Source organism: Symphalangus syndactylus, chromosome 4 (assembly GCF_028878055.3).
Source record: "Symphalangus syndactylus isolate Jambi chromosome 4, NHGRI_mSymSyn1-v2.1_pri, whole genome shotgun sequence".
Taxonomy (NCBI): domain Eukaryota; kingdom Metazoa; phylum Chordata; class Mammalia; order Primates; family Hylobatidae; genus Symphalangus; species Symphalangus syndactylus.
Genome location: NC_072426.2, coordinates 98,389,413 through 98,417,396, shown reverse-complemented (window position 1 = coordinate 98,417,396; position 27,984 = coordinate 98,389,413). Strand labels below are relative to the sequence as shown.

Below are 27,984 nucleotides of genomic sequence, written 5' to 3'. Positions count from 1 at the left end.
CCGCCTCGGCATTCCAAAGTTTTGGGATTACAGGCATGAGCCACTGAGCCTGGCTGGAAAGTCCTTTTTTTTTTTTTCTTTTTAAATTGAGACCGAGTCTGGCTCTTGTTGCCCAGGCTGGAGTGCAGTGGCACAATCTTGGCTCACTTGGCTCACGATCTTGGAGGATCAACCTCCACCTCCTGGGTTCAAGCAATTCTCCTGCCTCAGCCTCCCAAGTAGCTGGGATTACAGGCACGCGCCACCACGCCCAGCTAATTTTTGTATTTTCAGTAGAGATGGGGTTTCACCATGTTGGTCAGACTGTTCTCGAACCCCTGACCTCAAGTGATCTGCCCACCTTGGCTTCCCAAAGTGCTGGTATTATAGGCGTGAGCCACCGCACCCGGCAGGAAAGTCCTTTTATATCAAATTTTATATCAACTCTGAATGGTTAAACTGGGATATCAGTTGAGAGGAGCTGCATGAAGCTTGTACTTAACTTGTGTCCTGACTGTTGAGCTATAACTCCATTATCTGCTTTAATCATCACATTGTATATTAAAGACTAAATCTAGCAGATTAACCCTGAATGTGATCTAGAAAGCTGTAGAATGCTCCTTTCTCCCAGTCACTCCTAGGATTTGATAAACAGTCTAGATCAGTGGTTTTCATGCTTTAGTGTGGCTAAAAATGGCAGCCTGAGGTTGTATATCCAAAACCAGGCACACTGTCCTTTATGCATGATTTAATGCATTTTCACAGGCACTGGCTTGACTTTTGAGCCCATTGAACCCTAGCATGCCCCTCACCTCTGGCCGTTGGCCCTAACTCCCCAAAATATGAGTTCATCTGTTCATTTCTGCTCTTCCTAGTTTTATCCCAGTCTTGTCTGCACTTCCTTCTCCTTGGTTTGAACTTCCACTGCTGCCCTCCTCACCCCATCCCATTGTGCCCCTCTAGAAGCCTGTGCTGTTGTTAACAAACTACCCTAAGTCCTCAGCTGCACAACTGAATGCTCTTTCACTCTCCTCACCTTTCCCCATGGATACTGGAGCCCAGGGAAGACTCCCTCCCACACCCCACGACTGGACTGGGGCTGGGAGAGGGCCACTTACTTCACTCGTCACCTCCTATAAGATCACCTGCTTTGAGGTTCATGCCATCAGCTCTGCCATCCTTTACTTCTTGCCATCCTTTATGGCCAGCTTCCTGGTCACACCTCCATGTCCCCTGAAGACTTTGGTACCTGACTCATGGTTGTCCTCCTCATCTCTTATCCTGGCAACACCCTGGTGACATCAGTACCTCTGTCAATAATCTGTGCCGACCCTACCACTGTTTGCTGGGTGTGTGGGGGGGGTGCATAGCTTCAACATCTTAGCCTCAGCTAAAGCCCTGATCACCTCAGCTCCACTGGGCTTCACTTCACTCCACACTTCTACAGGTGCTCACCACCTTGAATGTGCCATGGCGAAATCTTGCCTCCCTGTGTCCCACATTCTAACCATAACCCCAGCTTGCAGTCCTCTCTCTCTCTCTCTCTCATTTCATCCTAACATGTTTCAATCACAGGAAGATTCTCGGTCCCTAGCCCTAGTATTGCCCTTCAACCTAGGAAGAGGTGCCCTTCCCCCGGGCCTCATGTTTTGGAGGGCCCCCCTGGGTCTCATGTTTTGGAAGGCCCCTGCCCTGGGTCTCAGGCTTTGGAGGGCCACCCTGGGTCTCATGCTTTGGAGGGCCCCACCAGAACCCTTCTCAAGTTGTGCCCATTCCTATGAGGTGAGGAGCCTGCAGGGCCCAGGGAACATGCCCACCAGAGCCCATGCCCACCCTCTCCATATCTAGACCAAACTCTGCATACAGGAGACCTCAGAATTCCTATTTGAAGCCATCCTGAGCCTGCTTCTGGGGCCTGCATGGACTTTCCCCCAGGGTCCCTCCTCCAGAAGATGGACTGAACTGCCAGTGACACACCCCTAAGCCCTTGGGGTGGTCAAGCAGGGTATGTATGTGATGGGGAGAGAGCTTGGATGTGCAGGCTAGGGTGTGCCCCTCCCAGTGTGGGACAGAGGCCAGGGGCAGGAAGAGGAATGTGTGTCTAGGGCTGGATCTCCCTGCATGACCTCCCTACTTGCAGGAGCCGAGTGTGGTGGCTCACACTTGTGATCCAGCTACTTGGGAGGCTGAAATGGGAGGATTGCTTGAGGTCAGGAGTTCAAGACCAGCCTGGGCAACATAGCAAGACCCTGTTCCCCAAAAAAATACTGTACTTGTGACATCTTGAGCTTGTCTTTCCCATACCCCATCCTTTGTTGGGGCCAATTCTCCATGGTGTTTCTACCCATCTTATGGCAGCTTTTGTTTCAGACTATCTTTCCAAGGATGTTTACTTAGCAAACAGCCTTGGAAGATAGTATCTCTCTCTGGGGCAGAGAAAAGATTTCCTGAGCAGTATAATAATCTCCCCCTCAGGGATTGTGAACCCCGAAAATTTGAGAAATTTGAGAATTTAGAATTTATATTTGAGAATTTAGAAAGTTTATTTTGCCAGGTCAGGCGTAGTAGCTCACGCTTATAATCCTAGAACTTTGGGAGGCCGATGTGGGTGGATCACCTGAGGTCAGGAGTTCGAGAGCAGCCTGGCCAACATGGTGAAACCCCATCTCTACTAAAAATACAGAAATCAGCCGGGTGTGATGGCAGATGCCTGTAATCCCAGCTACTTGGGAGGCTGAAGCAGGAGAATCACTTGAACCTGGGAGACGGAGGTTGCATTGAGCTGAGATTGTGCCACTTCACTCCAGTGTGGCAGTGTGGGCGAAAGAGCGAAACTCTATCTCCTCTGTCTCAAAAAAAAACCACAAAAAACAAAAAAAAACCCAGGGCCGTGGCTCACGCCTGTTATCCTAGCACTTTGGGAGACCGAGGCAGGCGGATCACCTGAAGTCAGGAGTTCGAGAGCAGCCTGGCCAATACAGTAAAGCAGCTGTCTCTACTAAAAATACAAAAATTAGCTGGGCGTGCTGGTGGCACACCTGTAATCCCAGCCACTCCGGAGGCTGAGGCTGAAGAATTGCTTGAACCCAGGAGGCAGAGGTTGCAGTGAGCAGAGATCGTACTATTGCACTCCAGCCTGGGCGGCAAGAACGAAACTCAGTCTCAAAAAAAGTAAAAAAAGAAAGTTTATTTTGCCAAGGTTGAGGACACTTAACCTTGACACAGCCTCAGGAGGTCTTGACGACATGTAACCAAGGTGGTCAGAGCACAGCTTGGTTTTATACATTCTAGGGAGACAGAAGACATCAATCAACATATGTAAAATAAACATTGGTTCGGTCAAGAAAGGCGGGACAACTTAAAGTGGTCAGGAAGGGCAGGACAACTCGAAGTGGGGAGAGGGCTTCCAGGTCACAGGTAGGTGAGAGACAAATGGTTGCAATGAGTTTCTGATTAGCCTCTCCAAAGGAGGCAATCAGATATGCATTTATCTCAGTAAGCAGAAGGATGACTTTGAACAGAATGGGAGGCAGGTTTGCCCTAAGCAGTTCCCAGCTGGACTTTTCCCTTTAGCTTAATGATCTTGGGGGCCCAAGATATTTTCCTTTCACAGGATGAAGGTTGGGCAGATTTGTTAGCGACTCCTTCTAAAACAGGTGGTTTTGTAAGCTTTGGGTTCCTTGGCTGTGACACCAGTGCATGGTGTGTACAGCATCCACCTAAGCTGCTCTGCATCACCCCTGAGGGACGCAGAGGACAGGGGGAATTGAGGCAAAACATGAAGCTTACACTGCCTGCTGTGCCACAACAGAGTCTTTTGTCCTTGACCCATACTACTTGGGAGGCTGAAGCAGGAGAATCACTTGAACCTGGGAGACGGAGGTTGCATTGAGCTGAGATTGTGCCACTTCACTCCAGTGTGGCAGTGTGGGCGAAAGAGCGAAACTCTATCTCCTCTGTCTCAAAAAAAAACCACAAAAAACAAAAAAAAACCCAGGGCCGTGGCTCACGCCTGTTATCCTAGCACTTTGGGAGACCGAGGCAGGCGGATCACCTGAAGTCAGGAGTTCGAGAGCAGCCTGGCTGCTCACGTCTTCTGCTAGCATCTGTGAGCCTCTGAAACTATGGCAGGCTAACTTGTTAGTTTGCAAGTAGGGTAAACTTTTGGACCCTCCCTGTTCTTGGCATCTTTACACACACTTGACTTTAAGTGCCTTGAGAGTAGGGACTGTGTCTCAGTGGACTTTGCTTACCCTGTGGATGAAACAAAGTAGTTGCTGTGGTAGGTAGTAACTACCTACTAATGCAGCTTTGGTCTAAAGGACTTTGGATGTAAGCACTCAGATTTATTTACTAAATTCAGCTCTGGAAAAAATTGCCATTATTCCCCTGTTTAGCCACAGATCTTCTTCCCCTGGTCATTAGGTATTGTGTACATTCCTTGGGTTTGCAGAAGGTGAAGCCACAGAGAAAGTGAAGTGCAGGGGGCTACAAATTGCTACAGATAATTCACATTGTGAATAAGCCCTGCTGCAGGTAGTGGAGGTGACTCATTTATCAGACTGGGTGTTTCGGGGAGGTAGTGTGCTGTGGTGCAGTTAGGATGGAAATGCCGCTCTTTGTTATTAGCCTCACAATAACATCAAACATACCAGACCATTTCCCAGAAGAGCCAGGATGATTGCAAACCGACCTGTCTGAGCTCGAATGAAGGAATGAATAAGGGCTTCTGGTGCCTGATCTCTTGGAAGTAAATTCTGCTAACCTTTTGCAACATGAGTAAGCCCAGTCATGACCAGGCAAGACAGCTGGCTGGGCTTGCTCATGGGAGGGAGATCTTCCAGGCTGCAGCTTTCATCTGGGTTTTGAACTGTGGAAGCCCATCCTTTTCTGGTTTAGGAGGAGGATAGAACCTTGAGAGCATTTGAGCAGACATGGCTTTCAAAGCCAGAGAAAGTCAAGGGGGAAAAGGCTTTGCTCAGAGACTATGGCTGATGGCTACTAAAGATCACTTCATTTGTCATTTCATAGATTAAAAAAATGAGGTAGGCCGAGAGCAGTGGCTCACGCCTGTAATCCCAGCACTTTGGGAGGCCGAGGCTGGCAGATCACGAGGTCAGGGGATCCAGACCATCCTGGCTAACACGGTGAAACCCCGTCTCTACTAAAAATGCAAAAAATTAGCCGGGCGTGGTGGCAGGCGCCTGTGATCTCAGCTACTCGGGAGGCTGAGGCAGGAGAATGGCGTGAACTCGGAGGTGGAGCCTGCAGTGAGCCGAGATCGCGCCACTGCATTCCAGCCTGGGCGACAGAGCGAGACTCCGTCTCAAAAAAAAAAAAAAACCAAAAAACAAAAAACAAAACAAGGCAAAACAAAAAACCCCAAAAAACCACTGAGGTCTACCGGCGAAATTACTTAGATGACTGCTTTGGGAGTTCCAATTGAACCCATTTCTATTTCATTAGACTGCTCATATTTTTCTTTTTCCTTTGGCTCTGTTAAAAGAAAAAATTACAAAGAATTTAGTTTAAACATCTCTGGCTTTTAGTTCCAATTCTACAATTGGGCAACGCTTCATTCTGTAAAATGGAATGAATGTTCCAATGAGAAGAGGAAGTGTTGCTATTACAGACAGAAAAGGGCCGAGGGAAGCGGAAACAAAAAGTGGGTTAGTTGGTAGAAAGTTACTTTTCTTGTAAAGGTTAAAGAGCACGGGACTTCTTTATACCAGCTAACACTGACCTGTTTGGGGATTTTTGTTTTGAGACAGGGTCTTACTCCAGCGGGCAGGCTGGAGTGCAGTAGTGGCACCATCTAAGCTTACTACAGCCTCAACCTCCCAGGCTCAAGCGATCCTCTCTCCTCAGCCTCCCAAGTAGCTGGGACTACAGGCGCCAGCCACCACGCCCGGCTATTTTTTTTTTTTGGTAGAGGCAGGGTATTACTATGCCTAGGCTGGTCTGGAACTCCTGAGCTCAGGCGATCCGCCCACCTCGGCATCCAAAAGTGCTGGTACTACAGGTGTGAGCCACCGCGCCCAGCCTGTTTGGGGATCTGGCTAGCATCTCTGTTTCTCTCCTGATTTCTTGTAAGGTCAGATAAAGATCCTAGCTTTGGCGTGGTAGTGTGGAACTTCAGCATGAGTAACCCCATTTTGGTTTGGTCTGATGGGCCTAATGCAGGAGCTCAGTCTAAACTAACGGCCTCCTATACATTTTATCTAATAGCTCTGTCACCCTTCCTGCACACCCGGGGAACGCGGGTGCAGCATTCTAACGCCTGCTCGGCATGATTCCACATTTTCTCCAGGCCCATAATCCAGAGGAAGTTGGGCCCGGAGCAGGCTTGCCTCGCCAAGCTCCGGCTCCGTGCGTGTGAAGCAGTGCCATGCCTGAGTGGGGAGGAGCCGCGGAAGAGAAAGCCTAAGGCGGAGTGGAAATGGGTGGGGCACGCTGGGACCCGCTCACATTTGTTCAGGGAGAGGCAGTCCCAAAAAACCTCTCAGGCACACAGCCCAGCACAGCAAGGCAGTCACACCAAGGTGGGAAAAGAGGGCAGAAAAGCGCAAGGGGCTGGAGGTGGCGCCCCTGTGTCCCACTCGTTCTCCCTGGGCTGGGAAAGAGAAGCGGTCCCTCAGAAGCGCAGGCTGCGCTAGCTTAGGATGGACGTGGGTAACGCTCAGCTGACTCCCCGCAGGCGCCCTATGCAGGGCTTTGTTTCTGGGGGGACCCGCACCAGCGCATAAACGGAGTAGGAGAGATGTACGTGACCCCGGTGGTGCGCAGCCGCGCCCCATCGCCCCTGCCACGCGCCGACGCCCCGCCCCATCCGTGACGCGTTCGCGCGGGGCCTCTGCCCCATCCCCCTCCCGGGCGGTCCCCAGCGCGAGGCCTCCGCCGTTCCCCGCCCCCTCGCCTCTGAGGCTGCCCGGATAGCTGCCTGATCCAAGGCCCAGCAGCTTCTGCCTTCCCGATCCCCACCGACGGACGGAGGCAGCCCACCTGCAGGACCGGGGCGCTGTCGGTCCACGTGGCCGCTCCGGAGCAGGTTGGAGTTGGCAGCGGGCTGCGCTGCGGGGACAGGCGCGGCGGACAGCCCCGGGGGCAGCGGCGGGGTCCTGGCTGGGAGCGGACAGGGTTGCGGCGGGCGGAACGGTGTCTCCTTCACTTCGCCCTCCAGCCGCTGCAGCTGCAGCCCGACCGCGAGCGTGTCGAGCGGCTTCAGCAGCTAGCGGAGCGGTGGCGGCGGCCCCCCTCAGGAGACCACCAGGTACCGCCGCGCCCGCCTCACGCCGACCCAGGGGCCTAGGCCGCGGCGGCCAAGCGGGAGACCCGCGCCGGACTCGGGGTCGGCCCTGGCTTCCTAAGATGGCCGCGCTGCCCCGCGGCCCCTCTCCCCTCTCTGTCGGGGACCTCCCTTTGGCCCTTTGACCCCAGCTGACCGCACTTCTTGTCCCTCCCGCAGATTCCCCTCTTCCAGCGGCCTCGCCATGGCGACCCACGGACAGACTTGCGCGCGTCGTAAGTAGAGCAGGGATCTGTGCGGGATGGGGCGGCGGGAAGTCGAAGCCTGTCGACCAGAAACCCGCAGTTTGTTTCCCCCCATCTTTCCAAGAACTTCGAAATTCGGCTGCTTTTGGTGGTCGCTCCACCGTCTGACCACCTCCTCTGCGGAGGAGGGGCTGGGCTGCTGGATTTCAAATAGGGGAACAGGGCCCGGGGAGTTGGTCTGTGGCCGCATGGACTTTCAGCATTTGTACATGTCTTTGACGTACAGAAGTAAAAAGTTATTAATTGGGGATTCCGTCTTTGGAGGATCCGATCAGTCACTTTTCTAGAGGAAGTAGCAGTCCCTCTTGTGAGAGCGCAAGGTCATTACTTGTGCTCCTAAGGGCGTGGACGTGCTTTGTAGAATGAATGAGCTGGTGTAATGAGCTCAGATTGCCTGCCCTTAAGCAGCACAGCATTGGCTGAGGACTTGGGAGTCACATTAGTAAGTTTGAAGCGCTATTTGATATTTAGTTGATGTAGACATTCGAGTGAAACACAGATGGCAGTATTTTTTCCAAGTTTCAATATTTAAATTCCCAGTATTAAATTCTCTTCCCACTCCAGGATGTTGGTTTTCACCTCAGCGAAGATATTAAAGGACGTATCAGGGGAAAGGGCCTAGTCTTAGGTTTTGGTTTTATCTAATTTAGTTAAATCAGCTCATGTCAGTGAATTTTGGCAGATATGTACATATCCATACACACAAATACTTGTTTGATTCTTTGTACTTGTCCAGTCCTAGGAAGTGAGGTTGTAGGTAATAGACTGTTTTTCTGTTTTGGAACGAATTTCCCAAGTTTGTATAACCGTGGTTATCTGTTTTAGAAATAATTCGTTGGTGGTATCTCCTTTATGGGTCGTTATAGTTTTATTGTAGCTCCTGACTGCATAAAAAACATTCGAACAAATGGGATTGCTTGAATTTTAATATCAGCAGCGGGTCATACTCTAGTTGTTGGATAGAAAATGGGAGAATAGAGATATTAACACTGGAATTTTTTTTCTACCAGCAATGTGTATTCCTCCATCATATGCTGACCTTGGCAAAGCTGCCAGAGATATTTTCAACAAAGGATTTGGTAAGAACCTTATTTTTAAAACGTTTTAGATAAAGAGTGAAAATGTATGTTTGGGTTGCTTAGCGAAATCAGATTAATCATTGCAAATTGTAAATATCTTGCTGCTTTAAATTGAGAGTTATTTATTTTTTTGAGACAGGGTCTCCCTCTGTTGCCCAGGCTGGATGCAGTGGCACGATCATACCTCACTGCAGCCTGAACCTCCTGGGCTCAAGCAATCATCTTTCCTCAGCCTCCCACATCCCAAGTAGCTGGGACTACAGGCACGCTCTGCCACACCTGGCTAATTTTTTTTACTTTTCGTAGAGGTGGGGTCTCACTGTGTTACCTGGTAAACACAGTGGCCTCTCAAAGCCTGGTTGGATTACATTACAGACATGAATCACTGTGCCCAGCCTTGTATTAATTCTTCTATTAGAAACTTAAGATACTTAGATTAAACTTCTGTGAAAATAGTTCTTTTACAGTCTACATCCCCCTCCCCCAATTTCCCCAAATTTTTTAAAACTAGTTAGAGGATTTGAGCCTTTAAGAAAAAGCAGCTTGTGCTTTAATTTTTTTCAGTTATAGCTTAGGCCTTGGTTGACTAGAGTTATGCTATATTACTGTTTTGCTTTTGTGGTGACTCCTAATACTTTATCTAGAGTTAGGAGCTTTTTCAGGTGAATTTGAGTTTTCTTGGAAAATTTTGTTCCATATCCTCCTCCCCTTTATTTAGATTGTTGGAAATACTCCATCGGCATAAATGTCCTAAATGTCTGTATTGTGATAAGTTGGTTTTGTTTTTGGTTTTGGTTTTTTTTTTTTTTTTTTTTGAGACGTAGTCTCACTCTGTTGCCCAGGCTGGAGTACAGTGGCGTGATCTCAACTCACTGCAGCCTCTGCCTCCTGGGTTCCAGCAATTCTCCTGCCTCAGCCTCTCTGGTAACTGGGATTACAGGCACACGCCACCATGCCCAGCTTTTTTTTTTGTATTTTTAGTAGAGACGAGGTTTCACCATGTTGGCCAGGCTGGTTTTGAACTCCTGACCTCAAGTGATCCGCCTGCCTCAACTTCCCAAGTGCCAGGATTTCAGGCATGAGCCACCGCATCTGGCCATATCATAAGTTATTAGCTATTCTGAAATTTAAGTTGAATGATTTTTTAATCTGATCTTTAAGTTTAAGAATAGTTTGGGGGCCGGGTGTGGTGGCTCACACCTGTAATCCCAGCACTTTGGGAGGCCAAGGTGGGCAGATCAGGAGGTCAGGAGATCGACACCATCCTGGCTAACACAGTGAAACCCCATCTCTACTAAAAATACAAAAAATTAGCCGGGCGTGGTGGCACGCACCTGTAGTCCCAACTACTCGGGAGACTGAGGCAGGAGAATCGCTTGAACCCGGGAGGTAGAGGTTGCAGTGAGCGGAGATCGTGCCACTGCACTCCAGCCTGGGTGGCAGTAAGACTCCGTCCCAAAAAATAAAAAAAAAAAGAATAGTTTGAAAGCATTCTTTGTGTACCGACTACCAAAAAACTAGACAAAGCAGCATAGGGATAATTCTGCCCTTTATAAGCCAGTTTACAAAAGATGAATTTGTAACAATTTCATTTAAATATTGTATATTAACACAGTTTTATCCACCTCTGAATATGTGGAATCTTTTTGTTTTTTATGTATAGTCAACAATTGCTATGCATCTTTCATACAAAAGAATCATTTTGTTTCTTTTGCTGTCTGTTTGTTGAAGGTTTTGGGTTGGTGAAACTGGATGTGAAAACAAAGTCTTGCAGTGGCGTGGTGAGTGTTACTGTTGAATAAGTTCTATTGAACCTTTATAATTTTTCAACTTGTAAAATGGTCATAACTGAAAGATGTCTACCTGTTTTGTCTTAAAGAAGAGGCAGAAGTTAACTTTGTTTTAAGAGATTTGCGTGTAACCTGATTTATTTTGGCCTTGAATGTGATTTCTCATTTTCATGTGGTCTTTCGTCATATTATGTATGCACAAGGAACATAGGAAAGACCAGTCAGGTGGTACTCTTTACTCAGTAAGATTACACATTTGAAGGCAGGGAACCCATTATTAGACTTTTTGTAACCCTTTGTCAACAATGCTCGTCAGAGTTATGGGCATAAAAATATCAGGAACTCATTAATTTGAGTGTACTAATCATTTATATAATGTCCATTTTCTAGCAGTTCTCCCTGGAGAAGATTTCCACATGTATTTTGTGAGTTTAGGGAGTCCTGATCTGAATTTTTTTTTTTTTTTGAGACGGAGTCTCACTCTGTCACTTAGACTGGAGCGCAGTGGTGTGATCGTGGCTCACTGCAACCTCCGCCTCCTGAGTTCAGGTGATTCTTCTGCCTCAGCCTCTCTAGTAGCTGGAATTACAGGTGCCTGCCACCACGCCTGACTGATTTTTGTATTTTTAGTAGAGCTGGGGTTTCACCATGTTGGCCAGGCTGGTCTCCAACTCCTGACCACGGTGATCTACCCACCGCGGCCTCCCAAAGTGCTGGGATTACAGGTGTGAGTCACCATGTCCAGCCAAGAATATTTTTTAAAGAGGTTAATATTTTGGTATTTGGGTGTCTTGATAGTTCAATGAACTGTTACAAAGGGGATAAACTAAAATTTAATTTTTTTCGAGACAGGGTCTCACTCTGTTGCCCAGGCTGGAGTGCAGTGGCACAATCTCAGCTCACTGCAGCCTCGACCTCTTGGGCTCAAGCAATCTTTCCACCTCAGCCTCCCAGGCATCTGGGAGTACAGGCCCTATCCATCATGCCCGAGTATTTTTTGTAGTTTTTCTAGAGATGACGTTTTGCCATGTTACCCAGGCTAGTCTTAAACTCCTGAGCTCAAGTGATCCACCAGCCTTGGCCTCCCAAAGTGCTGGGATTACATATGTGAGCCACCATGCCCAGCTAGTAAAATTTAACTTTGTGCAATTTTTTTTATTCTAAAAATTTTTAAGATTATTTTGGGGATGGGTATGAGTGTATGCATATTAGAATACTATAGATTATTTCGATATATGTATGTATATATATACAGAGAGACTTTTTTTTAATTTTTTGAGACGGAGTCTTGCACTGTCACCCAGGCTGGAGTGCAGTGGCATGATCTCAGCTCACTGCAAGCTCCACCTCCCGGGTTCATGCCTTTCTCCTGCCTCAGCCTCCTGAGTAGCTAGAACTACAGGCACCGGCCACTACGCCCAGCTAATTTTTTTGTATTTTTAGTAGAGATGGGGTTTCACCGTGTTAGCCAGGATGGTCTCCATCTCCTGACCTTGTGATCTGCCCGCCTCGGGCCCCCAAAGTGCTGGGATTACAGGCGTGAGCCACCGCACCCGGCCTATATAGACATTTTTGATGTAGTGCATGCAACTGATATTTATTTAAACTAATTGTATTGTAGTTTCTTTTTTTTTTTTCCATCTGAGACACAGTCTTGCTCTGTTGCCCAGGCTGGAGTACAGTGGCGTGATCTCAGCGCACTGCAACCCCCACCTCCCAGGTTCAAGCGATTCTCTGGCCTCAGCCTCCCAAGTAGCTGGGATTACAGGCACTTGCCACCAGGCTCCGCTAATTTTTGTATTTTTAGTAGAAACAGGGTTTTGCCATGTTAGCCAGTCTGGTCTCAAACTCCTGACCTCAAGTGATCCCAAAGTGTTGGGATTACAGGCGTGAGCCACAGCGCTAGGCCTGTAGTTGTTTAAAAGCCTAGGCTTGTTGGATTTCTGGGGTTTTACATTGATCTTATCTGTCGCTTGGTTTTTTTGGTCTGAAAAGAAGCCTAGGTGTTTAGTTATGATTGGGTGACTTATTTGGCCAAGTTAACAGGTTACAGAGCAGTGATTTAGTGTGTTTTTTAGTGTTCCCATTGTTAGTCTATTGAGGCCCCTAGTGTATTTGTTGAAACACAAAAGGCCTTCTAAAAAAGATTCAGTCCTTGTGTTTAAAATGCTTACTTTCTAGTTGGAGAGACAAAATAAACTGAGAATACTGAGATAATTAATATCAAATACTAGATCGTTTGATAAAGCAAATCTTTGTTGGAAAGGAATAGATTATTGTGTATAGGGTTAGGGAAAGTTTTATGGAAGTAGGTTTAAGAGCATGAAGGATATGTAGAAGCTGGATTAGATATAGCATGTTTTTATTCACATTTAATACATGTAACTCAACAGCCATGGTATTAATCCTAATAGTATGTCTCTGGCCCCAGATAAGTCCCATTAATACCTGGTTCTGTTTTCTTACCTGAACAGCAAAGCTACTGAAGCCACTCCAGAATGTGGAAGCCAAAATTTCTGGTGGTAGAGTAAAGGGTATGAGCTGTAATCTGGCCCAACTCTGGTCCCACAGGGTGGTGTTGGCTTTGTTTCTTGAGGCTTCCTTGGCATGTGTATATAGGCTGGCTCTTGATCTGTGGGCTGATGGATGGCCGTAGGTGGGGCCCCAAGAGTCATTAATGTCATTCAGGATTAAAAATAGCTACTCACACATTCCCCATTCAAACTATCTGCTAGAAAAACCTGTTCCATATATTGTTTTAATAATGCTTTCCTGTTCTGTGGAGCATATGAAAATGTACAAACTTTCACAGTGTCAATTCAATTTAATCATCTGGAGGTAGGCTTTGTAATTATAGTTGCAGAAACAGACCCAAAAAAGTTAAGTGAGGCTGGTCACAGTGGCTCATTCCTGTAATCCCAGCGCTTTGGGAGGCCAAGGCAGGAGGATCCCTTGATGCCAGGAGTTCTGAGACTAACCTGGGCAACATAGTGAGACCCCGTCTCTACAAAAAAATTTAAAAATTAGCTGTGCTTGTTGGTGGGCACCTGAAGTCCCAGCTACTTGGGAGGCTGAGATAGCAGGATCGCTTGAGCCCAGGAGTTTGAGGCTGCAGTGAGCTATGACTGTGGCACTGTACTCCAACCTGGGTGACAGAGTGAGACCCTGTCTCCAAAAAAAAACGCAAAAAGTTGTGTCCTGCTCAGTAAAAAGTTGTGTCCTGCATTTAGTAAATGACACAAACTGGACATCAGAACTCCTAATTTTTATATCTAGTGTTCTTTCCTAACATGATCCAGTGCTTTTTTTTTTAATTGGAGATGGAGTCTCACTCACTCCGTCACCCAAGCTAGAGTGCAGTGGTGCCATCTTGGCTCACTGCAACCTCAGGCTCTCAGGTTCAAGTGATTCTCCTGCCTCAGACTCCTGAGTAGCTGGGATTACAGGGATGCACCACCATGCCCGGCTAATTTTTGTATGTTTAGTAGAGACGGGGTTTCACCATGTTGGCTAGGCTGGTCTCAAACTCCCTACCTCAAGTGATCGGCCCGCCTTGGCCTCCTGAAGTGCTGGGATTACAGGTGTGACCCACCACGCCCAGCCAGTCCAGTGCTTTTTAGTATAGGTGTTGAGGGCTATGCTTTGACTTGAAATTCCTGTTAATGAAAGGATCTAATTTAGGAGAGTGATATAAGACCTATGGATTTGTCTCTAACAGCAGAGCAATAGTTACACAAATGTTCTGTTTTCTGAGAGAAGGATGACTGGCCTTTCCTCCTATTGATACAGTTTTTGATATTTCTCACTCTGCAGATATCACAATTTCTGGCTGTAGTCTCTTTATTATTTTCACATCAGCTGTCTTCCTTAGGCTTGGCGTGGTGATGCATGTGATCCCAGCTACTCAGGAGGCTGAGGTATGTGGATCACTTGAGCCTGGGAGGTTGAGGCTGCAGTCAGCTGTGATCACAGCACTGTGCTCCAGCTTGGGTGACAGACAGAGGCGAGATGCTGTCTCAAAAAACAAAAAAATTCAGATAAGCCCTCCGTTATTTTTTCTTTTTCAGTTTGTGTGCAACCAGGGATTGGTACATTATTATTTTATTATTTTTAGACAGGGTCTCACTGTGTCACCCATGCTGAGTGCAATGGTGGGATTATGGCTCACTGCAGCCTGGACCTCCCAAGCTCAAGCAGTCCTCCCACCTCGGCCTCCTGAGTAGCTGGGACTACAGGCGCACACCACCACGCTGAGCTGGTTTCTTAATTTTTGTAGAGACATGGTCTTGCTATGTTCTCCAGGCTGGTCTTTTAAGTGCTGGGATCGCAGGCATGAGCCACCACACTCAGTCCCCCATTGATTTTTGAATCCCAAATAAAATCACCTTAGCAAAACCTTCCTTAGAACATGTACAGTTAGCTGGGCGTGGTGGCTCACGTTTGTAATCCCAGCACTTCGGGAGGCCGAGGTGGGTGGATCACCTGAGGTCAGGAATTGGAGACCAGCCTGACCAACATGGTGAAACCCCATCTGTACTAAAAATACAAAAATCAGCTGGGTGTGGTGGCGGGCACCTGTAATCCCAGCTACTTGGAAGGCTGAGGCAGGAGAATCACTTGAACCTGGAAGGCGGAGGTTGCAGTAAGCCGAGATCACACCACTGCACTCCAGCCTGGCGATAGAGTGGGACTCTGTCTCAAAAAAAAAAAAAAGGTGTACAGTTTGTTCACTTGAGAATTCACTACAGGTTAACTTGTGATTGATTGGAAATGTCAGCTGTGTATGTAAAGTGGCAGTCAGTTGCTCAAAGGCTTGTCACTCTCACATATGCTTAGAGAGTAGCACAGTGCAGAGGGATACGAGTGTTCAGGAAGCTAGAAAAAGGAGGATTCATGAATTTACCAAATGTTTCAGTGAGTTTTTATGCGTGCGTGTGTGTAAGGCAGTGATGAATTCTGGGCTTATGAGAATGTTCATGAAATTATTGATTGTCTTGTTAGGAATTTTCAACGTCTGGTTCATCTAATACAGACACTGGTAAAGTTACTGGGACCTTGGAGACCAAATACAAGTGGTGTGAGTATGGTCTGACTTTCACAGAAAAGTGGAACACTGATAACACTCTGGGAACAGAAATCGCAATTGAAGACCAGGTAACATTTTGAAAATTTTAGTATTAATTTTATTAATTTATTTTTGTATTTCCAAAAAAGAAAGAAAACAAATTACTTTTCTTTCAAAATAGATTTGTCAAGGTTTGAAACTGACATTTGATACTACCTTCTCACCAAACACAGGGTAAGCACAGACATTTTTATCTGTATTACATTTAAAAGTATCTCTCTTTTGTATATTTAGAAAAGGTGTACATTTACTGTCTGATAGCTTATTAAGCTACCTTGTGGTGGTGAAATGTCTGCATTTGCTTTTATTTATTTATTTGAGATGGAGTCTTCGCTGTGTCACCCAGGCTGGAGTGCAGTGGCATCATCTTGGCTCACTGCAGTCTCAGCTTCCCAGGTTCAAGCGATTCTTCTGCCTCAGCCTCCCTGAGTAGCTGGAACTACAAGTGCGTGCCACCACACCCAGCTAATTTTTGTATTTTTAGTAGAGGCGGGGTTTTGCCATGTTGGCCAGGCTGTCCTGGAACTCCTGACCTCAGGTGATCTGCCCACCTTGGCCTCCCAAAGTGGTGGGATTACAGGCATGAGCCACTGTGCCCAGTCTTTTTTTTTTTTTTTTTTTCATATTTTATTTTATTGTATTTATTTTGTTTTATTTTTATTTGGGACAGTCTCACTCTGTCACCCAGGCTGGAGTGCAGTGGCGCGATCTCGGCTCACTGCAACCTCCGCCTCCCGGGTTTAAGTGATTCTCCTGCCTCAGCCTCTTGAGTAGCTGGGGTTACAGGCATGTGCCACCACGCCCACCTAATTTTTGTATTTTTAGTAGAGACGGGGTTTCACCATGTTGATCAGGCTGGTCTTGAACTCCTGACCTTGTGATCTGCCTGCTGTGGCCTCCCAAAGTGCTGGGATTACAGGTGTGAGCCACTGCTCCCAACCTGTTTATTTATTCTCTGTCACCCAGGCTGGAGTGCAATGATGCGATCTTGGCTCACTGCAACCTCTGCCTCCTGGGTTCAAGCGATTCTCATGCCTCAGCCTCCTGAGTAGCTGGGATTACAGGCGTGTGCCACCATGCCTGGCTAATTTTTTTTGTATTTTTAGTAGAGACGGGGTTGCACCATGCTGGCCAGGTTGGTCTTAAACTCCTGACTTCAGGTGATCCGCCCACCTCAGCCTCCCAAAGTGCTGAGATTATAGGCGGGGGCCACCATGCCTGGCCTATATCTGCTTTTAGAGTACTATGGTTGCTATCATTTGGCTTGCCTTCAAATATTTGCTTCTTTGTTGTTGCACTAACTTGGGCAATTAGTGTGTTTCTAACAGGCTTTTGTGACTGATTGTTAGTTCTGCAAAGCAGTCTTCCTAGATGGCTGTCCAGTTGCCTCATGTGTCCTTGTCTTGTAGTTCATTGAGCTGACTTTTTTACTCCCTGTTATTGTATTGCTGGTTTTTACTCCCTGGTCATACTACAGTTCGTTTAAGTCTGTTTTGTGCTCTCTTGTGCAGAAGTGTGTGTAAATTTTTCCCAGTGATATCAGTTTGTTCTTTTTCCAGAAAGAAAAGTGGTAAAATCAAGTCTTCTTACAAGAGGGAGTGTATAAACCTTGGTTGTGATGTTGACTTTGATTTTGCTGGACCTGCAATCCATGGTTCAGCTGTCTTTGGTTATGAGGGCTGGCTTGCTGGGTACCAGATGACCTTTGACAGTGCCAAATCAAAGCTGACAAGGAATAACTTTGCAGTGGGCTACAGGACTGGGGACTTCCAGCTACACACTAACGTGTAAGTATTTCTTTCATAGGATACTGTGATGTAGGCCCTCAGAGGATGATTTTGATGTCTGTTATCTCTTACTGATCTGGGTGCACCCTAAAGGATTTCTCATAACATTTAAAAACAGAATCATTCTTGGTCATTTCTAGGGTGCCCCTTGAAAGCTTATAGTAGAAGAATGGTAGTCTGACCTTTGGTGCTGAGAGAGTAAATGTTCATTTTATATGGGGTTTAATGTGCTTGTATTTTTACAAGAGGCATTAGATATTGGCAGACTGCTACCAGTACCTTCATTTTACTTAATTATCTTGATGTGTGAGATGCTGACTTGATAGGATTGCCTAAAATGTATGGTATTTTGTTGTTGGGGTTTTTTTTCTTCTTTTTCTTTTTTCTTTCTTTTCTCGTTTTGGTTCAGATGGAGTCTTGCTCTGTCACGATCTTGGCTCACTGCAACATCTGCCTCCCGGGTTCAAACAGTTCTCCTGCCTCAACCTCCCAAGTAGCTGGGACTACAGGCGTGTGCCACCATGCCTGGCTAATTTTTGTATTTTTGGTAGAGAACAGGGTTTCACCATGCTGGCAAGGCTGGTCTGGAACTCCTGACCTCGTGATCTGCCTGCCTGCCAAAGTGCTGGGATTACAGGCGTGAGCCACTGTGCCCGGCTATTGTTGTTTTTTTGTTTGTTTTTGATTATTTTTGTAGAGATGGGGTCTTGCTATGTTGCCCAGGCTTGTCTCAAACTCCTGGCCTCAAGCGATCCTCCCGCCTCAGCCTTCCAAAGTGTTGGGATTGTAGGCGTTGAGCCACTGCATCCAGCCTGGAGTTTTTACCTAGCCCAAACTAGATAGATACACGGAAAGTACTTAAAATGTTTTTCTTTCCATTGTAAAAATTCACTGGTAAATAACAGAAGCACAAAGAAGAAAACCTACATTTCTTATAATCATGCCAGCTAGGTATATAATCTTTGTTAATGTTGTGGTTCACCTTTTTATATGTGTGTGTGTGTATATATGTATATATAAAATCATAACCAAAAGGCTGTTTTAGAACCTCTTGCATTTTTAATACAGTGTGATAATTCCACTGAATGGATATTCTGTGGTTCATTTTACCAATCCCTGTATGGGTATGGGTTGGGGAAGAAAACCTGTTAAAACTTGCAAGTTTTCAGTGGAACACTAAAGCCCCACTTGAGCTGTGGTTTTTATTTAAATGTAATGCTACAGATCAGCCTGTGCCTTAGACATTATTACATTGTCTATTCTAGATCTACTAATTTAAAATATCTTATAGCAATGATGGGACAGAATTTGGAGGATCAATTTATCAGAAAGTTTGTGAAGATCTTGACACTTCAGTAAACCTTGCTTGGACATCAGGTACCAACTGCACTCGTTTTGGCATTGCAGCTAAATATCAGTTGGATCCCACTGCTTCCATTTCTGTGAGTACTTTTGTGGACTTAGAATGGGGGTTTTGGTTGTGGGAATGAGTCTTTGGGTATACTGAATTATGTTGAAAATTTGAACTGATTTCACACAGTCCCCAGTTTACACATAGATTAGTTTTCGATTTTGAAATGCTGCTTTTTTGATGGATACAGTGTTAGACGTTTTATTTCCAGGCCAGGCCGCTGGAGTTTGTTTAACCTCAAAAGCTGCCGAGTTAATGTTGATAATAACCTTGAGCCATAGGCCTGTCTAAGCCCAGGTATAGCTGGTGGTTTGGTCCCTGAGTGGATCTTATTGTGTCAGAAGTAATAGTGCTTTAATCTCTTTTTTTAAGGCTTTCTGTTGTCCAGGCTGGACTGCAGTGGCACAATCACGACTCCCTGCAACCTTGACATCCTGGGTTCAACCTCAGCCTCCTACTATTCCCAACTAATTTTTTGATGTTTTTTTGTAGGGATGGGCTCTCCATATGTTGCCCATCCTAGGCTCAAGCTATCATCCCGTCTCAGCCTCCCAAAGGAGGCTGTTGGGATTATAGGCATGAGCCACTGTACCTGGCTAGTATTTTAATCATCACTTTGTCTTTTTTTTTTTTTTTTTTTTTTTTTTTTGAGATGGAGTCTCTGTCACCCGGGCTGGGGTGCAGTAGTGCAATCTTGGCTCACTGCAACCTCCGCCTCCTGGGTTCAAGCAATTCTTCTGCCTCAGCCTCCCGAGTAGGTGAGATTACAGGTGCCCACCACCACACCTGGCTAAATTTTTTTGTATTTTTTAGTAAAGACGGGATTTGTTGGCCAGACTGGTCTCAAGCTCCTGACCTCAAGTGATCCACCCGCCTCACCCTCCCAAAGTGCTGGGATTACAGGCATGAGCCACTACAGCTGGCCCCCTTCTCCATTTCTAATTGCACTACAGCAGTAAAAACCTCAAGATTCATACAGCACACTATTCTGTTACTCGCATTGATGTTCTCAGATGTCTGTGGCATTTTAACAGATTTAATGTCAGTGGAAGAAGCTTCTCTCAGCTACTAGGAGTTCATAGTTAAAATGGGAAGGCAGCTTGGGACCCCTGTGTCATTTAGTGACTCCTGGGAATTAGTTTGGAAACGTACCTAGCCTTTCCCACTTCAGCAATGTTAGCCGCCACTCCAATTCAGTACCCAGAAGCATTGCTTAATGCTCCTTGTGATATTAGGAAGTATATATTTGGTTCTCCTTCCCTCTCCTGGCATAGAACTCCTAAAAAATCCTTGGAATCCCCAAAGTATTAAGTATCTTTTTGTATGCTAATGAGTTGACTGGTGGCTGGCCACCTTTAGGTAGCTTGGGGGTGGGGGCTAGTTAGTGGAGAGACCAAGGTGTGATTAGAGGGGGTGGGGAGAGGGGCTGTAGGTTAAGTTGTTCACCAATGGCTAGTGGTTTAATCAGTCATGCCTGTATAATGAAGCCTCATGAAAACCCATAAGGACAGAGGTCAGTGGGCTGGGTAGCTGAGGTTACTGAAGGGTGGCATGCCTGGAGAGGGCATTGAAGCTGTGTCCCTTCCTGTGTTTTGCACTATACGTCTCTTCATCTGTATCCTTTGTAATATCCTTTATTAAAACTGGTAAATGTAAATAAAGTGTTTCTCAAGTTCTGTGACCTGCTGTAGGAGATTAATTGAACTCAAGGAGGGGCTCATGGGAACCTCTAGAGCTGCCAGGTCAGAAGCAGAGTTAAAACAACCTAGGGCTTGCAGTTGGCATCTGAAGTGGGAGGACGGCAGTCTTGTGGGACTAAGCCCTTAACCTGTGGCATCTGATGTCTCCAGGTAGAATTAGAGGACATTTAGCTAGCGTCTGCTGCAGAAATTATTGCTTGCTTGGTGTGTGGGGAAAGCCCTCACACGTGGTCACAGAAGCATTCTGTGTTGTGAGAGAATAGTAGGAGAAACTGAGTTGGTTTTTTTCTGTATCCTCAGAATTGATGTCAGGATTGGGATTTGCTAGAGTGGCTCTAGCTAGAGTGGCTCATCGAAGCATGGTTTAGGAAGAAAAAGGATAAATGGATGGGAAATGAGGAACTTTTGACTCCTGGGTGATCAGATGGTCACCCCTGCTATGGAGCCACAACTGTGCTGTGTTCAGGTACTTAAAAATTACCAGTGCAATTCAAAGATAGATCCAACTCCAAGGGAATTAGTTCACTGGGTGCATAAGGAAACGCAAACAATAAGAAACAAACAAAATATACAGTCCCTTGATTATTGTTATTTGTAATAGCTAAAATCAAAGTGAAAGAGTGCTGGATTGTACCTTGATGCTAGACCAAGCTCAGATTTCATTTGGTTTAAGCCTTGACCACCAGCCTCAAAGCCACCTTGCAAGGGTAAAAAGTTACCCTTAAGACCTGTATTTGCTGTATTTTGCCCAGTTTGGAGAAATTTAAAAAGTCAGAAGTCAGAGATTACATTGAGAAATATGATCTGAAATTGCCTGAGGCAGTAGTCAGGCTTATTAATCAAGATAAAGGCGGACAAATGGGGAAGGGTAGATTTCTCTTGGGAAGGCAAAGCAAATATCTAATTCTTATTGATCTGTAATGAAACTGATATTTTTTTGTACCATGCTCATACGGCCATATGGTAATATTGTTGGCAGATTAAACTCCCTTGTGTAAATAAGTCTTATAATACTGATTGATGATCATATGTATTGTGAAATTGAGTTGAAGCCTCCTCAGGATGTAATACCTATGGAAAGTGACTGGCCTGAGGAGGAACTGGATCTCACTATCAGCTGATTTCTGTCCTGAATAGTTCTGCACAAGGTACAAATAACAGTAGATCAAGGGGGAAAAAAGCTGATACAAGAAGATAAAGATTTTCTAGTGGCTTCTGTCAACCTAAAGGAAGAAACTAAGGCACAAAATACAATTTTAAAGAATTTATTTGCACCATAATGAAGACAGCTGCCCAGCAGACTCCGATCCAAGTGGATTTGAGCTCCATTTGGCCCTTGTTACAAACAGGTTTTTAAAGGCCAAAAATCTGGGACAGGATGTGGGCTGATACAAAGTTGTTTGGCAGGAATTCTCTTTGGTTTACAGAAATAACATTGATTAGTGATTGGCTATACGTTGTTCTTTGTATCACAGATTGTAGGAACATGAAGATAATGGGTGAGGGTCACATTGTGCAACTTGCGGTAACACTTTAGATATTTGCGAGCTAGCCTGGAAACAAGGAAGGAGAAAAAGTACAAAATGTTTTTAAACAATTTCCCCTGGGCATGGGGGTGTGTCCTGTGACTAAAGTCTCGTTCTCATGTCTCTCTGGGCCTGATAAATTTTGCATACCTCACATTCCTCATACTGCTGAGCTATTTTTTTTCATAGGACCAATTAGGTTGTGGTTTTTTTTTGTTTTTGGAGACGTAGTCATCCAGGCTGGAGTGCAGTGGCGTGATCTCGGCTCACTGCAACCTCCGCCTCCTGGGTTCAAGCCATTCTCGTGCCTTAGCCTCCTGAGTAGCTGGGATTATAGGTGCCCACTACCACACTCGGCTAATTTTTATATTTTTAGTAGAGACGAGGTTTCGCCGTGTTGGCCAGGCTGGTCTCAAACTCCTGACCTCTGGTGATCCACCCGCCTCAGCCTCTCAAAGTGCTGAGATTACAGGCGTGAGCCACAGCACCTAGCCTGGTTGTTTCTTTAAACCTGTCCGTATCCCACAGTAGCTTCTCCAGATGATAGGCATATTTGTGTTTGTACTCTTGTAGATATGTCTGTTATATAAATGCAACAAGTGTAAACATCCTTGACAGATATATGGACCTTTTTGCTGTAAGGGATCTCTGTTTGAAACCAGGGGGTGGACTGTGATACTGTGGTGTATGTATTTTGGTTTTTGTCCAGTTCCTGGCTCACAGCTTCTATAACCCTTGTAATTTCCCAAGTGACTAGAGCAGTAAGAGTGTCTTTTGTTGAGATATTTGGCCATTTGTCCTTGGTTCCTGAAACAGCTCCAGAGCATAAAAGTGAAAGACAGTCTTTTGTGGGTTATTGGGTTTTTTTTGTTTGTTTGTTTTTTTTTTTTTTTTAAATGAAATCTCACTGTCATCCAGGCTGGATGGAGTGCAGTAGCACCATCTCTGCTCACTGCAACCTCAACCTCCGCCTCCTGGGTTCAAGCAGTTCTCGTGCCTCAGCCTACTTAGTAGCTGGGATTACAGGTGCCTGCCACCACGCCCGACTAGTTTTTGTATTTTTAGTAGAAATGAGGTTTCACTGTGTTGGCCAGGTGGGTCTCCAACCCCTGACCTCAGGTGATCCACCTGCCTTGGCTCCCAAAGTGCTGGGGTAACAGGCAGGAGCCACTGTGCCCTGGGTTATTTTGTTATTTTTAACAGGCCCCTTTCAACCACATCTGAGCTTATGTTAATGAGGTGATTTTTGGATAGTCCCTAGATGACACGGTAGGGAGTGCTGGTTGCTAGGGAACAAACCTTCTGCCTTGGGGAGGGCATAGTAGCTAAAGGTTGAGCCAGTGGCCAGTGATTTAATTAATCGTGCCTTTGTAATGAAGTCTCCGTAAAAACCCAAAGGACTGAGTCCAGGGGGCCTTCAGGAAGGTACACAATAATACATTCATGTCATGGGAGGGTGGGGCACCCCAGCTCCACAGGGATGGAAGCTCCTGTGCTTGGGACCCTTCAAGATGTCACCTATAAAGGAAAAGATACATAAGTATCTTTTCATCTGGCTGTTCATTTGTATCCTTTAAAATATCCTATATAACTGGTAAATATAAGTGTTTCCCTGAGTTCTGTGTGCCACTCTAGGAAGTTATTTGAACTCCAGGGGGTTGTGGGAACCCCGATTTATAACCAGTCTGTAAGAAGCAGAGGCAAAACAACCTGGAGCTTTCAATTGGCGTTGAAAATGAGGGCGGGGAAGTTTTATGCAACTGAGCTCTGAACCTGTGTGATCCGATGCTATCTCTCCAGGTAGATAGTATCAGAATTGAATTAGAGAACATCTAGCTGGAGTCCGCTGCAGAATTGTTTGCTTTATGTGTGGGAAATTCTCCCTAGGCCTTGTGAGAGTATAGAGGGAGAAACTGAGTTTATTTTTTCTACTCCTTATTACAGTTTCATTGGTTTAACTCCTACTATTAAATAATAGGAATTTTTTTTTTTTTTTTGGAGACAGTCTCACTTAGTTACCCTGGCTGGAGTGCAATGGTGCAATCTCTGCTCTGCTCACTGCAACCTCTGCCACCCGGATTCAAGCGATTCTCCTGCCTTAGCCCCCTGAGTAGCTGGGTTTACAGGCACCTGCCACCGTGCCTGGCTAATTTTTGTAGTTTTAGTAGAGACGGGGTTTCACCATCTTGGCCAGGCTGGTCTTGAACTCCTGACCTTGTGATCCTCCCGAAGTGCTGGGATTACAGGCATGAGCCACCAAGCCCGGCCAATAATGGGAATTTCTTTTTTTTTTTGAGGCGGTGTCTTGCTTTGTAGCCCAGGCTGGAGTGCAGTGGCGCAGTCTCCACTCACTGCAACCTTCACCTCCCGGGTTCACACCATTCTCCTGCCTCAGCCTCCCGAGTAGCTGGGACTACAGTTGCCCACCACCAAGCCCGGCTAATTTTTTGTATTTTTAGTAGAGACGGGGTTTCACCGTGTTAGCCAGGATGGTCTTGATCTCCTGACCTTGTGATCCACCCACGTCGGCCTCCCAGGGTGCTGGGATTACAGGCGTGAGCCACTGCGCCCGGCCAGTAATAGGAATGTCTGTCCAGCTGTCTGAGGCTCTTATTTGTAGGGCACAAGATGGTCATTAGTGAGGTATTTTTTTTTCTTTCTTTTTTTTTTGAGCTTTGTTGCCTAGGCTGAGTTCACTGGTGCAACCACAGCTCACTGTACCCTCAGCCACCTGGGCTCAAGAGATCCTTCCATCTCACCCCCACTTCCCCGGTAGTTGGGTAGGTGTGCACCATGATAGCAAGCTAGAAAAATTTTGTACAGACAGGGGTCTCACTGTGTTGCCCAGGCTGCTGTTGAATTCCTGGGCTCAAGTGATTTTCCCGCCTTGGCCTCCCAAAGTGCAGGGATTACTGGTGTCAGCCACTGTGCCGGGCCTGTTTTTTTCTTTAGATGGTCATTGGTAGCTCATGAATATTTGGCTGTAGTGCCAAGTGAATACAGGTGTTTTGGATGTGGTTTGTGTCTGTATAGTTACATCATCTCTTTCTCTGGATTGGGCTCTTTGGATGTTACACATAGAGTATAGACATCGAATCATTTGGAGATCTGTTTTGGTCACACAGGCTGTTTGTTACCTTTATACTGTAGCCCTCAGAATGCTGAATGCAAAGCAAAGTTGCGTGTCTAGGCAACCTAGGCCCTGGTAATGAAGGCAGGTGTTCCCGGCCTCTGGTGTGGCTTCATAATGTTAGGGGTGGTACAGAATGGAGCTAGAAAGAATCTACTCCTTACTATGTCTTACTCTTCAGGGTTCCTTCCAGCCCTTGAAGTCAGTAACTAAGTCCTAAAATGTTAGGATTGTGCAAGGAAGGCAGGGGCCTGGATTGGTACATGATTCCTCACTGGGACCTCCTCCCAAGCACAGTGGTTACATACAGCCAGAACTCAGCGGCACCAGCATTCATGAGAGGTGTAAGAATGTGAGGATAAAGGATTGTTTGATCTGATTCTTCAGAGGAATCACTTGTCGTTTGGAGATTTTTTTTTTTTTTTTGACATTGATGGTTTTGATTCTTTAGGAAGAGTCCTGAAAGTAGTAATGTGTGTAACTAAGTCGTGAATTTAGACTTTATACCCTGCACTTTAAGGCTGCTGTGTGTCACCTCTAGTGAGCCTGACTTGTACCACATTTTGGTCTGGTTTGTTGTGCTAGACTAGAATTAACAAAGACGATTTTTATGAGAGTGCGTAGACTCTTGTGCTGTACGGACAGTTTGGGGTCTTTGGATACATTCCAGTGGCTATCAAGAGTATCGTGTCCTGCTGAGAATTTGATTTTTTTTTTTTTTTTTTTTTTTTTTTGAGACGGAGTCTTGCTCTCTCCCCCAGGCTGGAGTGCAGTGGCGCGATCTCGGCTCACTGCAAGCTCCGCCTCCCGGGTTCACGCCATTCTCCTGCCTCAGCCTCCCGAGTAGCTGGGACTACAGGCACCCGCCACCGCACCCGGCTAATTTTTTGTATTTTTTTTAGTAGAGACGGGGTTTCACCGTGTTAGCCAGGATGGTCTTGATCTCCTGACCTTGTGATCCGCCCGCCTCGGCCTCCCAAAGTGCTGGGATTACAGGCTTGAGCCACCGCGCCCGGCCGAGAATTTGATTTTTGAGTTGAATGGATACGAATTAAATAGTACCTGGTTTGTTTGGCTTAATACATAATATTGAATTTTATTGTCTCGTGAATAAAACTGAACATGACTACATGATGGGGAAACATGTAGGGGCTTTGTCTCTATTGAAATATTTTTCTTACAGTTGTTTTTGTATTTTAGGCAAAAGTCAACAACTCTAGCTTAATTGGAGTAGGCTATACTCAGACTCTGAGGCCTGGTAAGTATTCTTGATAAAGTAGGATTGTTTCGATAGTATTAAAAAAATTTAGTTTTCATTCTTCAGCTTATTTTGCAGACCTTTCAAGCACAGAGGAAGAGTTGAAAGAGTACAATAAATACGTGTTTACCTTTTGCCACAATTTTTTATTTCTTTTTCCTTTTTTTTGCTGGGCCATTTGGTCATGACACTTCTCTTCAGAATAAGGCCCATCTCTCTTTTTCTGCATAACCATAATACTATCACACCTAAGAAAGTTAGTGATTCCTTATTATTTAATACCCACTTCCTGTCAGTTTCCTCCCTTGTATCTGAAATGTTTTGTAGTAATTATTTTGTTGATCAAAGTTCACTGATTGCTTTGGTTCTGTCTATAGTCTTGTTGACTTTATATAATATTTCGAAGCGTGCTGTGTCTAGAACAGCGCTTCTCCAACTTCAGAGTGCACATGACTCATCTTGGAGTCTGCTTAAAGTACTGGAGACTTTTCCCCCTTCAGATAGGGATTTTCCTCCCCAAAGTTTATTTTGGTGATTTTGAAACCTAAAGAAAAGTTGGAAGAATGGTACAATGAACATCATATGCCCTTACCCTGCATTGACCAATTATTAACAATTTATTAACAATTATTAACATTTACTACATTTATTTTATGTCCCTGGAACTTCACATACGTTTTTTTAAAAAATGTATGTTTTGCAGACATACAGACACAGCATCTCCTAGCATGTGTATCCTAAGAGTAAGACATTTTTCTTTATAAGCACAGTACCATTGTTGCATCTAAGAAAACATTAATGTAATACCAAATACATATTCAGATTTACCCCCATTCCCAAATGTGTCTTTATTGTAGGTTTTCCTTTCTAGGATCTAATTATGATTATGTCTCTAGTCTCTTTTCATCGGGATAGTATACTCAACATTATAGTATATTCTAGAACACTTTGAACTTGTTATAAAACATTTCTCTGTGACTTAGTGCCTTACTTAGAATGGTTACCTAGAAGGCAAGCCCTCTGGTGGCCAGCACTAGTAGGTCAGCTGACGGGCTGAGGAAGTGACAGGCAGGCTCTGGGGATGACTGTGAAAGAAGGTCCAGACTGAGTGAAGTGCCAGGTACATCACGGTTTTTTGTTTTTGTGTTTTTTGTCTTAATAGGTGTGAAGCTTACACTCTCTGCTCTGGTAGATGGGAAGAGCATTAATGCTGGAGGCCACAAGCTTGGGCTCGCCCTGGAGTTGGAGGCTTAATCCAGCTGAAAGAAACCTTTGGGAATGGATATCAGAAGATTTGGCCTTAATATATTTCCATTGTGACCAGCAGCAGGCTTTTTTCCCCCAAGAAGATGATCAAAACAGAGGATGATCTCAACAAGAGCTGTATTTTAAGTATTTAGACAGTTCCTTGTTAGCTGGTTTCTAGTTGAATTGGTTATCTAGTTACCAATGCTGCAGTCCTGCAGTCACCTATACATTATTTAAATGTATTTAACTGTTAAATGCGCTACCCACCAATAATGAAATAGACCTTTATGAAAACTGTGCAGTTGTGTGCATGTTTGTTTTTATGTTCCTTTAGAAAACATTGACTATTACCATTGAGTGAGATGGATCAGTGGATGTTAAGATGAGGTTACAAATTTTG

The 27,984-nt window shown here is 45.5% G+C and overlaps 2 protein-coding genes across 6 annotated transcripts; one reads left to right on the top strand and one right to left on the bottom strand.

Annotated features, from left to right (window-relative positions):
* Positions 1-1,241: 1,241 nt before the first annotated feature.
* LOC134736331 (sterile alpha motif domain-containing protein 1-like) lies at positions 1,242-7,471 on the bottom strand. The gene is made up of 3 exons (XM_063637114.1): positions 7,464-7,471; positions 6,982-7,404; positions 1,242-1,271 (listed from the first exon to the last, which is right to left on the bottom strand). Exons 1-3 carry the CDS (start codon positions 7,469-7,471, stop codon positions 1,256-1,258), a joined length of 447 nt encoding a protein of 148 aa, XP_063493184.1. The 3' UTR covers positions 1,242-1,255.
* Positions 6,753-27,881, top strand: VDAC2 (voltage dependent anion channel 2). Of its 5 annotated transcripts, none has more exons than XM_055275668.2 (10): positions 6,753-7,027; positions 7,445-7,500; positions 8,541-8,609; positions 10,341-10,390; positions 15,401-15,553; positions 15,646-15,698; positions 17,084-17,311; positions 18,603-18,753; positions 26,279-26,336; positions 27,499-27,881. In XM_055275668.2, exons 2-10 carry the CDS (start codon positions 7,470-7,472, stop codon positions 27,588-27,590), a joined length of 885 nt encoding a protein of 294 aa, XP_055131643.2. In that variant the 5' UTR covers positions 6,753-7,027; positions 7,445-7,469; the 3' UTR covers positions 27,591-27,881. The 5 variants fall into 5 exon arrangements, with proteins under 5 accessions (XP_055131643.2, XP_063493691.1, XP_063493694.1 ...); XM_063637621.1 differs by lacking the exon at positions 6,753-7,027 and adding an exon at positions 7,080-7,249; XM_063637624.1 differs by lacking the exons at positions 6,753-7,027; positions 17,084-17,311 and adding an exon at positions 7,108-7,249.
* The last annotated feature ends 103 nt before the right edge of the window (positions 27,882-27,984 follow it).